Genomic DNA, 14,800 nt, shown 5'->3' on the forward strand with positions numbered 1-14,800 from the left:
GAGAGTCCAAAGACCGCTCAAGCCTTCCGGTCCACTCTACTCTGGAATGCAAATCCCAGTTGCGGCTCTTAAAAAAAAAACAAACGGCGGCTCTAGCTGAAACGGCGCGGGAAATCTAAAGTTTTCCCGCCACTGGCGAGGGCGTGAGCCGTGACGTCAGGGCTCCGCCTTCGCAAGGTGGTGGACAGAGGGCTCCGCCCTCACCAAGATGGCGATGCTTGTGGCACCGGAAAGAGTTTATAGATTTCGCCTTGATCCTGCCACCAAATTGGAGGCGGGACTGCCCTGAGGAGTATGCCCGCCCCTTCCGCCGTACGTCCGCGCCGCGTGATGACGTCACAGTGGGTCCGCTCCCATCCGTCCGGGTTGCCGAGTTCCTGAGTCCTGAGCGTCCGCAAAGGTAGTGACGCGTGTTGCCCGGAGGATGGCGGACGCCAGCTTGCGCCGCGTGGTTCCCAGCGACCTGTATCCCCTCGTGCTCGGCTTTCTGCGCGATAACCAGCTCTCGGAGGTGGCCAGTAAATTTGCCAAGGCAACAGGCGCTGTGAGTGCGGGCTTGGGACAAGGGCTGGGGTGGGAGCACAACAGGTCTTCGGGCCCTCACAGGGTTAGGTTTCCGGGTACCGAGGTCTCTAGGGTCTTCCAATCCAGTATCTGCGGGGCCTTTGTGCCGAACTCTCGGCGGTGACCCAGGAGCCTGAAGTCTCGGCAGCTGGTACCCCACGAGGTCTCACTAGGTAGCGTTGAGTCTTGTTGCCTTTTTCTGTTGAGCGGTGCAGCGACGGCAGCGTGGGTTCCTCGTGGCCCAGGTCACGTGGCTGGCGGAGTGCGGCGAGCTGGAGGGAGCGTGGTGTCCCACTGGAGGCATTGGAGGCTCTTGGTTCCTTCTTGGGTTTTACGTTGGTTGATACAAAACGTGACTTGACCTCAACTCAGTCGAATTTACCCGGGACTCAAAGATGAAATTGCGTTAGAAATGGGGGATGGGATTTTCGTTAGTAAAGAAGAAAGTGAGAGTAGAGGTATACCAAAGCAGAATTGAGCATCACAGCCCTACCAGGCAGTGGGCTTGGATCTTTGATTTCCGGAATCAAGCACATCTAGATTTGGGACCAGGCTCTCTTCCTTCTTAAGATGTGTAACCTGAACAGCTTGCTGAACCTCTCTGAGTTTGTTTCTATTCCTACAGAGATGCCATCATCTATTTTATAATATTTTTGTGAATTTCAGTAACGTGATAAATATGAAGTGGCAATCCCAGTGCCTGGTGCTCAGGAAGCATCAGTGAGTGGAAGCTGTTTTCATAGTTATGGTAATACATATTTATGGTAATATAGGATGGTCCAAATACATGTAAAAAGTGGACCAGGGATGTGAAAGGGTTGGAATCTCAGGCAAGAAAAGCAATCATGGGTCGCCTGGGTGGCTTAGTCAGTTAAGCGTCAGGTCATGATCTCAGGGTTCTGGTATCACGCCCCACATGGGCCTGCCTCTCTCTCTCTGCCACTCCTCCTGCTTGTGCTTGCTCTCTCTCTGTCAAATGAATAGATAAAATCTTTAATTTAAAAAAAAATCCTGGGACGCCTGGGTGGCTCAGTTGGTTAAGCGGCTGCCTTCGGCTCAGGTCATGATCCCAGCGTTCTGGGATCGAGTCCCACATCGGGCTCCTTGCTCGGCAGGGAGCCTGCTTCTCCCTCTGCCTCTAACCTGCCACTCTGTCTGCCTGTGCTTGCGCTCTGTATCTCTCTCTAACAAATAAATAAAATCTTAAAAAAAAAAAAATCCTGATGCATGGGAAAACATCTTGAAAGAGGGTAGAGTGTAGTCTTTGACAGTCTTCTTAGCCTTTGATTCAGAAGTTAAATTTATTCTTTGTGGCAGAATCGGGCTGCACAAAGACAGAATCAAATCAGCTTCAGAAAGGGCTACCTGAAGCTGGGACAGTCTGCCTTGTGATCCCCTACAACTGCTTTCATATTGGAACTGTTTTTTAATTGACCATTAGGGAAGCTGCAGAAAGTATTTTCACAATGAGCTGGAAGGAATTGGGTCTTTTTCAGAATCAGGATTTTTTTTTTTAAGATTTTATTTATTTGACAGACAGAGATCACAAGTAGGCAGAGAGGCTGGCAGAGAGAGGGGGCAGCAGACTCCTTGCTGAGCAGAGAGCCCAATGCAGCGCTCGATCCCAGGACCCTGGGATCATGACCTGAGCCGAAGGCAGAGGCTTTAACCCACTGAACTACCCAGGTGCCCCAGGATTTTTTTATATAACAAATCTTTCTGCAAAGCTTACTGAAGGCCAGATGGTGTTTCCAGATGCTAAGTCTTTTATATGCATTATCTCTAATTCTCTCAACAACTTAATAAGATGTACAGTATTATCTCCATGTTATAGAGAAATAAACAGTCTTGAAAATATTAAGTTATTTGCTGAGGGTCACACAGAGGCAGAGGTGAGTTTCACATTTATACACATGTAAGTCTGAGCCTGTACTCTTGATGGTACTGCAGTGTTTTGCCTTTTTTTTTTTTTTATCAATTTACAATCTATTATCAGTGTAATTAATAACTGAAAGTAATTTTTTTTTTTTAAAGCTTTATTTATTTATTTATTTGACAGAGAGAGATCACAAGCAGGCAGAGAGGCAGGCAGAGAGAGAGAGGAGGAAGCAGGCTCCCGGCTGAGCAGAGAGCCCGATGCGGGCCTCGATCCCAGGACCCTGAGATCATGACCTGAGCCGAAGGCAGCGGCTTAACCCACTGAGCCACCCAGGCGCCCTGAAAGTAATTTTTTTTTTAAATTTTTTAAAATTTTTTAAAATTTTTTTTTTTTTTTTTAAAGATTTTATTTATTTTTCAGAGACAGAGGGAGAGAGCGTGAGTGAGCACAGGCAGACAGAGAGGCAGGCAGAGGCAGAGGGAGAAGCAGGCTCCCTGCCGAGCAAGGAGCCCGATGTGGGACTCGATCCCAGGACCCTGGGATCATGACCTGAGCCGAAGGCAGCTGCTTAACCAACTGAGCCACCCAGGCGTCCCAAGTAATTTTTGTATTGAGTATATAACTTAGCTTTTTTTTTTTTTTAAGAATTTATTTATCTATGACAGAGATCACAAGTAGGCAGAGAGGCAGGCAGAGAGGAAGGGAAGCAGGCTCCCAAGGGGGGCTCGATCCCAGGACCCTGGGATCATGACCTGAGCTGAAAGCAGAGGCTTTAACCCACTGAGGCACCCAGGTGCCCTATAACTTAGCTTTGTAACCAGTTTTGGAGGCTGGTTTCCAATGATTTGGTATTATAAACCATATTGCAGGAAACGCTCTCTTCTGTTAGTGTTCTTGTTTCATGAGTAACGATGAATTCCTAGACAATGCATTGCTAGCTTAAAGGGAAAGCACATTAAAAGATTTTATTTTTATTTGAGAGAGAGATTGCGCACGTGTGAGCACAAGGTGGGGCAGGGGCAGAGAGAGAGAGAGAGAGAGATGTAGACTCCCTGCTGAGCAGGGAGCCTGTCACTGAACTGGATCCCAGGACCCCAGGATTATGAGCTGGGCTGAAGGTAGACACTTAACCGACTGAGTCACCCAGGTGTCCTGGGAAAGCACATTTTAAAGGTTTTCATAAATAGGATTCACTGGGGATAGATGGTGACAGAAACTGTGAGTATCCCAAGTTTTGATGTTGAAAATTGGAAAGTACATAAATAGATTTTTTTTCTCTTAATTTGTGCAAGTAGAAGAAGTCTTATGAAGCAGTAACATTTACACCAAATACAGCAGGTATAGAAGAGGTCACTTTTTTTTTTTTTTTTTTTTTTTTAAGATTTTGCTTATTTATTTGAGAGAGAAAGAGAGTAAGTGAGTGTGAGCAGAGGGTAGAGGGAGAAGCAGACTTCCTGCTGGGCAGGGAGCCTGATGCGGGGCCCCCATCCCAAGACCTGAGATCATGATCTGAGCTGAAGGCAGATACTTAACTGAGCCACCAGACACCCCAAAGCAGGTCAGTTTTAAAGAGAGAATAAATCTGATTTCCTGCTAGAAGAACCAGGATAAAATTTTCTTACTGTGTTTTTTTTTCTCCTATAGACCCAACAGGACGCCAACGCCTCTTCTCTCTTAGACATCTACAGCTTCTGGCTCAAGTAAGTCTTCCCTGTATCACTGTGACTGGTTTTCCCCCAAGGAGTTGGGCTGTGTTCCTTGGTGTGGGAAGATCCTGATCCCCCAAAAGTTAGCCTCATCTACCTCAGCAGGTCTGCCAAGGCCCCAAAGCGGAAGGTACAGGCAAATGGACCAGTGAGTAAGAAGGCTAAGAAGAAGACTTCATCCAGTGAGAGCAGTGAGGACAGCAGTGAGGAGGAAGAACCCCAAGGACCTCCAGCTAAGAAAGCTGGTAAGTCTGGGCAAGGAGTTGGTGTTAGTGATTCCCAGAAAGGTATTTGTAGCCTGCCTGTACCACGTGGCTGTTTCTCACTGGGGTTTGTGGTTCTGTTCAGCTGTACCTGCCAAGCGGGCCAGTTTGCCTCAGCATACTGGAAAGGCTGCAGCCAAAGCATCAGAGAGCAGCAGCAGTGAGGAATCCAGTGATGAGGAGGAGGACGATGACAAGAAGAAAAAGCCTGTTCAGGTTTGCACCTTTTGGGAAGGAAAGAGGTTGTTGAAGGGATTAGGAAGAAGAAACCTAGAGTCTTGGCTTATAGCTTGGAACCAAGGGATGCCAGTGGGTGTATAACAGGTGACTACGGGGGCGCCTGGCTGCCTTAGTCAGTAGAGCATGGGACTCTTGATTTCGGAGTTACATGTCTTGAGTCCCATGTTGGATGTAGAGATTACTTAAACGGTAAATAAATAAGGGGCGCCTGGGTGGCCCAGTTGGTTAAGCCTCCTACTCTTGGTTTTGGCTCAGGTCATGATCCCAGGATTTTGAGATCAAGCACCAGTTGGGTTCTCTGCTCAGCAGGGGTTCAGCAACTCTGCCTCCCTCGCCCTTTGCGCCTCCCCCCACTCCGAAGCGTGTGTGAGTGTGCATGCCCCCTCTGTCTTTATAATAAAACGAATTTTTATTTATTTTTTAAGGATTTTTATTTATTTGACAGAGAAGATCGTAAGTAGGCGGGGGTGGGGGGTGGGAAGCAGGTTCCCTGCCAAGCAGAGGGCCCGATGTGGGGCTCAGTCCCAGGACCTCGAGATCATGACCTGAGCTGAAGGCAAAGGCTTAACCCACTGAGCTACCCAGGCGCCCCATAAAATGAATCTTTAAATACATAAATACGTAAAATATATAACAGGTGACCGTGGCGGAGAAAGTAGAAGTATGAAGCTTGGAAAGGGTATGTGAGGGTGAAGTTGCACTCTGAATCTAGAGGAACCCATTCTGTTTCCAAGGTGGCATTCGTTTTTTCTGGAACACTGCCTAAGATTCCAAGAGTAAGTAAGAGTATGTTTTGTAGACAGGTATTTGGAACTCTTAAGCAGGGAATGGCAAGGACAGGGTTGGGTTTTTCTTTATCTCTTTCTTTCTTTCTTAAGGTTAGTTTTTTAAAATTTATATGACAGAGACACATTGAGAGAGGGAATACAAGCAGTGGGACTGGGAGAGGGAAAGCAGGCTCCCCAATGAGCAGGGTGCCCAATGCCGGGCTTGATCCTGAGGCCCTGAGATCAGGACCCAAGCCAAAGGCAGACGCTTAAGAACTGAGCCATCCCGGTGTCCCTTCTTTCCTTTTTTTAGAAAGATTTTATTTATTGAGAGAGAGAGCATGCATGTGTGCACACATAAGGGAGGGCAGGGGGCAGGGGGAAAAGCACTCTCTCCACTGAGCAGGGAGCCGGATATCATGACCTGAGCTAAAGGTAGACGCTTAACTGACTGAGCCACCCAGGAGTCCCTTTTCCTCCCTCACTCCCTTTCCACCTTCTTTCCTTCCTTCTTTTCATCTGTCCATCCATCCGTCCTTCCCTTTTTCTTGAGATTTTTAAATTATTTTTAAGTAATCTCTGTTCCCAGTGTGGGACTCAAACTCATGACCCCAAGATCAAGTTTCATGCTCTAACCACTGAGCCAGGCAGGTGCCCCAATATTTTTGTTTCCCATGAAGAATTTGGTGCCGTTTTCAGATGCTGTGTTTTTTCAGTACACACTGTGCCACACATGGTGCTTGAACTCATGACTCCAAGATCAAGAGATGCATACTGTACTGACTCATTCATCCAGGTGCCCTTAGATGTCGTCTTGCTCAGCATTTATTTGCTCTTACTGCTCCATTAGCTCCTAAAAAATAAAAGTAGTCTAAGATGGTTTCCACCTTAGGATGCCCTTTGGGTACCCAGAACCTCTTGCTGATTCTCTTCATTGTGTGTTTCCTCACAGAAGGGAGTTAAGCCCCAATCCAAGGCAGTCAAAGCTCCTCCTAAGAAGGCCAAGAGCTCTGATTCTGATTCAGACTCAAGCTCAGAAGATGAGTCACCAAAGAACCAGAAGCCAAAGACAACACCTGTGGCAGCTAAAACTCAGACTAAAGCCTCAGCCAAACCAGGTACTATTTCCATTCCCAAGAGGCCAGGCTGGGGACTAGTTTGCTCTGGGGACTTGTATTAAAATTGCTCATTCAGGGGCAGCTGGATGGCTCAGTTAGTTGAGCTTCTGCCTTCAGCTCAGGTCATGATCTCAGGGTCCTGTGGTTGACCCCCGCGTTGTGCTTCACACTGGGCATGGAGCATGCCTAAGATTCTTTCTCTGTGTTCTTTCGCCGATCCCCATCCCATGTGTCCATGCTGGTGCCCACGCTCACCTGCTCTCTCAAAAAAAAAAAAATTGCTCCTTTAGCATAGGGGTGAAATGGCAGTGGTTGAATTAGAAATACTGCTTAGTGTCTTTTTTTTTTCTTAAAAAGAGGTTTTTTATTAATAAGTGGAACTAGGGATTAGTAACTAGAGAAATAGTCTGCAGTGAGGGAAAAATGTAGTTTTTTTTTGTTTTGTTTTAAATCTTTGCTTTTTTAAAAAAAAAAATTTATTTGGGGCACCTGGGTGGCTCAGTGGGTTAAAGCCTCTGCCTTTGGCTCAGGTCATGATTTCAGGGTCCTGGGATCGAGTCCCGCAGTGGGCTCTCTGCTCAGCGGGGAGCCTGCTTCCTCCTCTCTCTGCCTGCCTCTCTGCCTACTTGTGATCTCGGTCTCTCAAATAAAATCTTAAAAAAAAAAAAAAAAGAATTTATTTGCCAGAGAGAGATCACAAGTAGGCAGGGGCAGGCAGAGAAGGAGGGGAAGCAAGCTCCTTGCTGAGCAGAGAGCCCTATGCGGGGCTCGATCCCAGAACCCAGAGATCATGACTTGAGCCAAAGGCAGAGGCTTAACCTTCTGAGCCACTCAGGTGCCCCCCAAAAAACGTGTTTTAAAAAATGGTATCCAGAAGCACCTGGGTGGCTCAGTCGGTTGAGTGTCCAACTCTTGATTTCAGCTTGGGTCCTGATCCCAGGGATGTGGGATTGAGCCCCATGTTGGGCTCCACTCAGCAGAGAGTCTGTTTGAGATATCTCTCTTTCTTCTCCCTGTGCCCTCAGTCTTACGTGCTCTTTCTTCCTCAAATAAGTTAATCTTTATTATTATTTTTAAAATTTATTTTCTCTTAAAGATTTTATTTATTTGAGAGAGAGAGAGACAGTGAGAGAAAGCAAGAACAGGGGAGGAAGAAGCAGGCTCCCCACTGAGCAGGGAGCCTGATGTGGGGTTCGATCCCAGGATGCTGGGATCATGGCCTGAGCCAGAAGCAGATGCTTAACAACTGAGCCATCCAGGTGCCCCCTAAAATAAATAAATCTTTAAAATAAAAGGTATCCCAGGGAGCTGGGAGCTGAAGCCTCTGCCTTCGGCTCAGGTCATGATCCTAGGATCCTGAGATCAAGCCCCACATCGGACTCTGCTCGGCGGGGAGCCTGCTTCCCTCTCTCTCTCTTCCTCTGCCTACTTGTGATCTCTGTCTGTCAAACAAATAAATAAAGTCTTAAAAAAAAAGTATCCATTTGCCATTCTTGTTAGTAGATGATTTACATCCCTATAAATTTTGTTATAAGCACTTGTACATCTATGTTTTGTGCTTTTCATTGCCATCATCTGTCCTATGCATTTACTCTGTAGGACCTGTGAGAATTTAAACTCTTTCTTGTAGTATTCTTGTGATGACAGGTTATGATTTATAGGAGCTTCTCTGAATGAAGTCGGAGTAAAAGATTTCATAGAATACATTTGAATTGCTTACATATTTTTTTCCTTTTTTATGATTCTATTTATTTGAGAGAGAGAGAGAATGTTCACACATGAGCTGGGGGAGGAGCAGAGTGAGAGGGACAAACAAACCCCTGCTCTGAGCCCAGAGCCCGATGCAGGCCTTGATACTATGACCCTGAGATCATGACCCGAGCTGAAACGAAGAGTCAAATGCTTAATGGACTGACCCATCCAGGAGCCCCACTACATCATATCATTTAGTAAAGATAGTTTTATGTTCGAAATTGGTCAGGAAGGTCATCCTTTGATAGCCGTGGTGGTTTCCCTCATGCCTGCTCTAAAGGCAAGAGAATTGGGGTGCCTGGGTGGCTCAGTTGTTAAGTGTCTGCTTTTGGCTCAGATCATGATCCCCAAGGTCCTGGGATTGAGCTCCACATCGGGCTCCCTACTCAGCAGGAAGCCTGCTTCTCTCTCTCTCCCACTCCCCCTGCTTGTGTTCCCTCTCTAGCTGTCTTTCTGTCAAATAAATAAATAAAATCTTTTAAAAAAGTAAAATGAAGGCAAGAGAATCGATAGACTCCTAAGCTCTAAGCTAACAGGTTTCCAGGGTTCATTAAGGCCTTGGTATTTCTTACCCAATTTTTTTTTCCTTCTCAGGTATGCCAGCCCGCGTGGCACCTAAACTAACCAATGGGAAAGTGGCCAGCAAGAAGAGCAGCAGCAGCAGCAGCAGCAGCAGCAGCAGTGATGAGGAGGAGGAGGTGGCAGCGGCGGCAGCCATACCTAAGAAGGTTTGGGCCAGAACTTGTACCAGGGGATGGGGTGGGGAGGTGGGGGCGTGAGGGTGTCTCCATTTCTTGGCAGGTTTAGTTGGATCAGCTTTTTCCTGTGGTAACTAATTTTCTCCATATGACACAGACTGTACCTAAAAAGCAAGTCGTGGCCAAGGCTCCAGTGAAAGCAATGGCTGCCCCTACCCAGAAAAGTTCCAGCAGTGAAGACTCTTCCAGTGAGGAGGAGGAGGAGGAGGAGGAGCAGAAAAAACCCATGAAAAAAAAACCAGGTGAGGTTTTTTTTTTTCCCCTTAAAGTTATTTATTTGTTTTTTTTTTTTTTAGAGAGCATGAGCGAGCATGTTCACAAGGTGGGAGTCGGGGGGAGGGGCAGAGGGAAAGGCAGAGAATCCCAGGGGGACTCCCTGCTAAGCATGGAGTCCCACCACAACACTTACCTTTTTTTTTTCTTAAGATTTTATTTACTTATTTCACAGAGAGAGCATGTGCATGTGTGCATAAGCGGGGGGAAGCAGGTCCCTATAGGTTTTTTTTAATATTTTGTTTATTTATTTGTCAGAGAGATCACAAGTAGGCAGAGAGAGAGGAAGGGAAGCAGGTTCTCTGTTGAGCAGAGAGCCTGATGTGGGGCTCGATCCCAGGACCCCGAGACCATGACCTGAGTTGAAGGCAGAGGCTTAACCCACTGAGCCACTCAGGTGCCCCTTGTTTGTTTTTTTTTTTAAAAACAGGTCCCTATAGTTCAGTCCCCCCACCTTCGGCTGCCCCATCCAAGAAGTCCCTGGGAACCCAGGCTCCCAAGAAAGCTGCAGAGAAGCAGCAGCCTGTGGAAAGCAGTGAGGACAGCAGCGATGAGTCTGGTGAGTCCCCTCTGTGGAGAATGGGCCTGGGGGAGTAGATGAGGAATATAAAAGACAAAAAGGCCTCTATGCCTTTCCGTTTTTCACTGAAGCAAGACAGGGTTTAAGTTTCTGTGTGGGTCTTTGCAGCCTCCTTTTTGTTGCTTTTGGTTGGGTTGGGACTCTGGTCCCAGCCTAATGCCATAGATTCTCTCCAGATTCCAGTTCTGAGGAAGAAAAGAAACCTCCAGCTAAGGCAGTCATCTCTAAAGCAACCTCTAAACCAGTTCCAGCAAAGAAACCGCCAGAGAGCTCTTCAGACAGCTCAGGTGAGGTATATGGAAGCCCTCAGGGTGGTGGGAGCTCCAGGGGCTCTCTCTAGTCTGATTTCTATTTATTATTTGCTCTCTGTCTAGACTCTGATAGTTCTGAGGATGAAGCTCCTGCCAGATCAGCCGGTACTACCAAGAATCTACCAAGTAGGCCGGTTGCCACTCCCAAGCAACCTGCAGCTAAACCAGCCACAGCTCCCAAGCAGCCTGTAGGTAGTGGCCAGAAGCCTCTCACCAGAAAGGCTGATAGCAGCTCCAGCGAGGAGGAGAGCAGTTCTAGTGAAGAGGAAAAGATGAAGAAGACTGTGGTCACTCCCAAGTCCAAGGCAGCAGCCAAAGCAGCTCCGTCTTTGCCTGCCAAACAGGCCCCCCAGGGTGGTGGGGACAGCAGCTCTGATTCAGATAGTTCTAGCAGTGAGGAAGAGGAGGAGGAGAAGATGTCAAAATCCCCAGTTAAAAAGAAGCCACAGAAGGCAGCAGGAGTTGTAGCCTCTTCCAAGGCGGCTTCCACAAAGCAAGCAAAGGCCAAGAGCAGCAGCAGTTCTTCCTCTGATGATTCCAGTGAGGAAGAAGTGAAGGAGAAACCTAAGGGCAAGGGCAGTGTAAGGCCACAAGCCCTCAAGACCAATGGGACCTCTGCAGTGACTACACAGAATGGAAAAGCAGACAGGGATAGCCATGAGGAAGAAGAAGAAAAGAAAAAGGCAGCAGTAGCAGTTTCTAAGCCAGGTCTGTATCCAAAGAATCTGTCTCCTTGGTTTGTCCCCCCAAGTATGGGTGGGATATACACTTGGGGGATGGGGTAGGGAGAGGAGGCCCACAGTTAGGCTTCCAGTTGTATGCCCTCGGTGTGGGAACCTGGGAGGAGGAATAGGAAGCTGGTCTCCTGAGTCTGGCTATCTATCTATCTATCTATCTATCTATCTATTTATTTATTTATTTATCTATCTATCTATTTATCTATTTATCTATCTATCTATCTATTTATTTATCTATCTATCTATTTATCTATCTATCTATCTATTTATCTATCCATTTATTTATTTATTTATCTATTTATTTATTTATCTATTTATTTATTTATTTATCTATTTATTTACTTATTTATTTATCTATCTATTTATTTATTTATCTATTTATCTATCTATCTATCTATCTATCTATTTATTTATTTGTCTATCTATTTATTTATTTATTTATCTATCTATTTATCTATCTATCTATTTATCTATCTATTTATCTATCTATTTATTTATTTATTTATTTATTTATTTGACAGAGAGAAATCACAAGTAGTCAGAGAGGCAGGCAGAGAGAGAGAGAGGGAAGCAGGCTCCCTGCCGAGCAGAGAGCCCGATGCAGGACTCGATCCCAGGACCCCGAGATCATGACCTGAGCCAAAGGCAGCGGCTTAACCCACTGAGCCACCCAGGTGCCCCTGGCTTTTTGTTTTGTGTAGGTTCCGGAAAGAAGCGGAAGCAGAATGAGGCTGCCAAAGAGGCAGAGACTCCTCAAGCCAAGAAGATAAAGCCCCAGACCCCCAACACATTTCCAAAAAGGAAGAAAGTAAGTTCTCTTATTTTCTTGTCGGGGGCCAGCCTTTAAAGAGTAGAAAGGGGCACCTGGGTGGCTCAGTTGGTTAAGCCTCCATCTCTTGATTTCCCCTCAGGGTCGTGAGATCTTGACAACTCTCCCCATGGCCTGGCACTCTCGCACATGTGTAGCTAAGGAGGGCTTTTCTGTTAAATGGCCACTCTGTCTTTAACTTACTTCTTACTTCATTCTTCTCCAGGGAGAAAAAAGGGCATCATCCCCTTTCCGAAGGATCAGGGAGGAGGAGATTGAGGTAGATGCTCGAGTGGCAGACAACTCCTTTGATGCCAAGGTGAGGGGAGAGCATGTTTGCTGTTCTTAAGGGGGCTGGGTGGAAGAGAGGGCAGCTTTTTGGTTCATGTTGCCTTGAGCAGGGAGAAGAAAGTAAAAGTAACAGGGCCTTGGTGTTGTCCTTCTGTGTATTAACCACTTTTCTCTGCTTACCAGCGGGGTGCAGCTGGAGACTGGGGGGAACGCGCCAATCAGGTTCTGAAGTTCACCAAAGGCAAATCGTTCCGGCATGAGAAAACCAAGAAGAAGCGGGGCAGCTACCGGGGAGGCTCCATCTCTGTCCAGGTCAATTCCATTAAGTTTGACAGCGAATGACCTGGGGCCATGTGTGGTGAAGCAGGGGTGATGATCCAATGCCACTTACTTTCCCCAGTGGACCTGGGAAACCCTCAGCTCTATTAAGGGAGGGTCTTGGCGAGGACAGCAGTTTAGGAGAGGTCCGAAGACTTTGCATTGTAACATCATCTCTGGCCGTTTTCTGTGTTCGTAGTTTTGTACAGGTTTGGTTTTTGAGTTTTGAGAAGTAAGGACAACATAAGAGTGTTCTTTTTTAAGAAAAAGAAAAATTTTAGTTGTCATTCCCTCATTCCCTTCTCCCTGTTCTGTGGAAGTCCTCATGCTGAAAAATTTGTAAATTTTATATTAAATCGTTTCCTATTCATTTTCGTTGTGATTTCACAGGTGGGTACCCACAGATAAAATCTTAGCTATTGACCAAGATGTAGTAAAGGTTACTTTATGAGTTTTTATAATTGGAGAATTCTGTCATTTGTTCACATTCATCCGTCCTACCCCTCAACAGCTTTGGGAAGGGGCAGTTAAGAATGGTTAATGTATATGTTTGCTAAGCATGCACTGTGTAGTTCATCCTCTTTCATGGGGTTTAGGACTGATGTTTTCAGCGAGCATGGACTTAACTACTTTTGGGGATAAAATCCCCTTTTGTTACAGTTAAAATTCTGGTGTAGTGTGAATGCTGTGGGGTTAGTCTAAATATTTTGTTTTCTGTAATATTAACATTTAATGTTTGCAGTATATGTTTAGTTTTTTATTTTGAAAGCATAAACTTTTCTATTGTTCGGAGACCTTTTTTTGAGGATCCTTAGTAGTACTAATTTAAGGACTGCATTTCCTTGTTTTTTACATTTTAGGGAACAAAATAATCTGAAAAGTACATATCACTTGGTATTTCTGTTTTAGTAAAAGTGGTGACACAAAATTAGCTTCATTAACTCCTATGTGATTGGAAATCACTGATCAAGAAAATCAAAGAATAAAAACTGTAACTAAAAATCTCAATCCTCAGTAGGAGTTAGATTACATTAGGCAAATTTATAGGTAACCTGTGTATGTGCTAACGGAAATGGGAAGAACCTTTATGAAGCATGTTAGGTGGTAAAACTTGGTGGGGTTGGGAGAGTATCCCAACAAGACTGTTGTTTGTAGTTGGAACATGGGAGCATCTGATGTGCCCCTTTCAGAACCTTAATTGTCAGTAACAGTAAAAAAATACCAGTGAGCAGAAATGCGACTCTGAGGCCAAGGCAGCCGATCCTAAAGCTGTAGGAGATGAGAGTGCTTGGCCAGAGCAAGCTGCGGAGGGAGGAGGCAATAGCAAACTGGAGACTGGGGCTGTTTCTGTGGTGGGAAAGTGTGCTCTAGCTTTATGGACTAGGGGAGGTGTAGGTTTTAAGATTAGCCTCCCCTTGTTCTGATTCCATACTTTCCAGGTAACTTGATAGTAAGTTGGTTTTCCATGTAACTGCCTCTAGGAAGAATATGCAGCTTTCATGCTGACATAGGTACATCAGTCTGCATGGTAAGAGTTATCCATCTTAGTACAAAATAATAAACTGACTGATGTATAATGGGTCTTGGGAGATTTTTATTGTGAATCCAAAGCCCTCTCACCTGTTTAAACCAGAACAACTTGGATGCCAGTTAGAGGGCTGGAGTGAGACCTGTGAGTTCACTGAAGAGTTTTCTTGACAGCAGCTTTCTGGCTTTTCGTGGCCATACCTTGTGTCATGGTGCCTTGTCCAGGCCATAGTCCAGATCGTGCATAGTCTAAACTGGGGTTGGCAGAATGGCCAATGGGCGAGTCCGGTCCACAGCTTGTTTTTGTAATGCTTTGATGCTAAGAATGGTTTTTATATTTTAATTTAATTTATTTATTTGTTTTTAAGTAGGCACCACACCCAACACAGGGCTTGGTTTTTTTACATTTTTAAAAGTGCTTGGAAGAATATGTGGCTGACTTTATGTGGCTTACTGGGCCTCCGGTATTTGCTAACTGGCCCTCTATAGAAAACGGAAAGCGTTTGCTAATTCCTGGTCTAAGTCAGTGATTTTGCAACACTGGCTGAAAATTAGAATCATCTGGGAAACTTAAAAAATACTAAAACCCAAGGGCCCATCCCAGACCAGCTTGAGTGTGTCAGACCCTGGTGCTCTCTGGTGGGGCCTGGGTGTAAGGATTTTTTTTTTAATCTTCTGAGTGATTCTAATATGAGCAGCTGAGGTTGAAAGCCACTAAACTAAGAGTGTTTGAAAATAATTGGGGCACCTTGGTGGCTTTGTTGGTTGAGTGTCTGACTCTCGGTCGTGGAGCATGGGATTGAGCCTTGCATTGGCTCCGCTCTCACAGTGCGCTGGAGATTCCCTCTCCCTTTTGCCCTTTCCCTGTTTGTGGGTGTGCTCTATCTCTAAAATAAATAAATCTTAAA

The 14,800-nt window shown here is 45.7% G+C and overlaps 1 protein-coding gene across 2 annotated transcripts; it reads left to right on the forward strand.

Annotated features, from left to right (window-relative positions):
* The first annotated feature begins 321 nt into the window (after window positions 1–321).
* On the forward strand, window positions 322–13,942 carry NOLC1 (nucleolar and coiled-body phosphoprotein 1). 2 transcript variants are annotated; one of them, XM_032312254.1, is made up of 13 exons: window positions 322–544; window positions 4,088–4,143; window positions 4,255–4,394; window positions 4,498–4,628; window positions 6,372–6,537; window positions 8,884–9,017; window positions 9,145–9,289; window positions 9,751–9,879; window positions 10,077–10,187; window positions 10,275–10,919; window positions 11,650–11,756; window positions 11,983–12,075; window positions 12,231–13,942. In XM_032312254.1, exons 1-13 carry the CDS (start codon window positions 425–427, stop codon window positions 12,387–12,389), a joined length of 2,136 nt encoding a protein of 711 aa, XP_032168145.1. In that variant the 5' UTR covers window positions 322–424; the 3' UTR covers window positions 12,390–13,942. The 2 variants fall into 2 exon arrangements, with proteins under 2 accessions (XP_032168145.1, XP_032168144.1); XM_032312253.1 differs by having other exon boundaries at window positions 323–544; window positions 4,252–4,394.
* The last annotated feature ends 858 nt before the right edge of the window (window positions 13,943–14,800 follow it).

The sequence above is a fragment of the Mustela erminea genome, chromosome 14 (genome assembly GCF_009829155.1).
Source record: "Mustela erminea isolate mMusErm1 chromosome 14, mMusErm1.Pri, whole genome shotgun sequence".
In the NCBI taxonomy this organism is placed as follows: Eukaryota; Metazoa; Chordata; class Mammalia; order Carnivora; family Mustelidae; genus Mustela; species Mustela erminea.

Excerpts from the sequence above, each read along its gene's own strand:
- NOLC1 (XM_032312253.1), top strand. The coding sequence starts at position 425 with ATGGCGGACGCCAGCTTGCGCCGCGTGGTTCCCAGCGACCTGTATCCC. Across the intron at positions 10,188-10,274 it reads GAGCTCTTCAGACAGCTCAG|ACTCTGATAGTTCTGAGGAT; the intron begins GTGAGGTATATG and ends CTCTCTGTCTAG. Across the intron at positions 11,757-11,982 it reads CATTTCCAAAAAGGAAGAAA|GGAGAAAAAAGGGCATCATC; the intron begins GTAAGTTCTCTT and ends ATTCTTCTCCAG.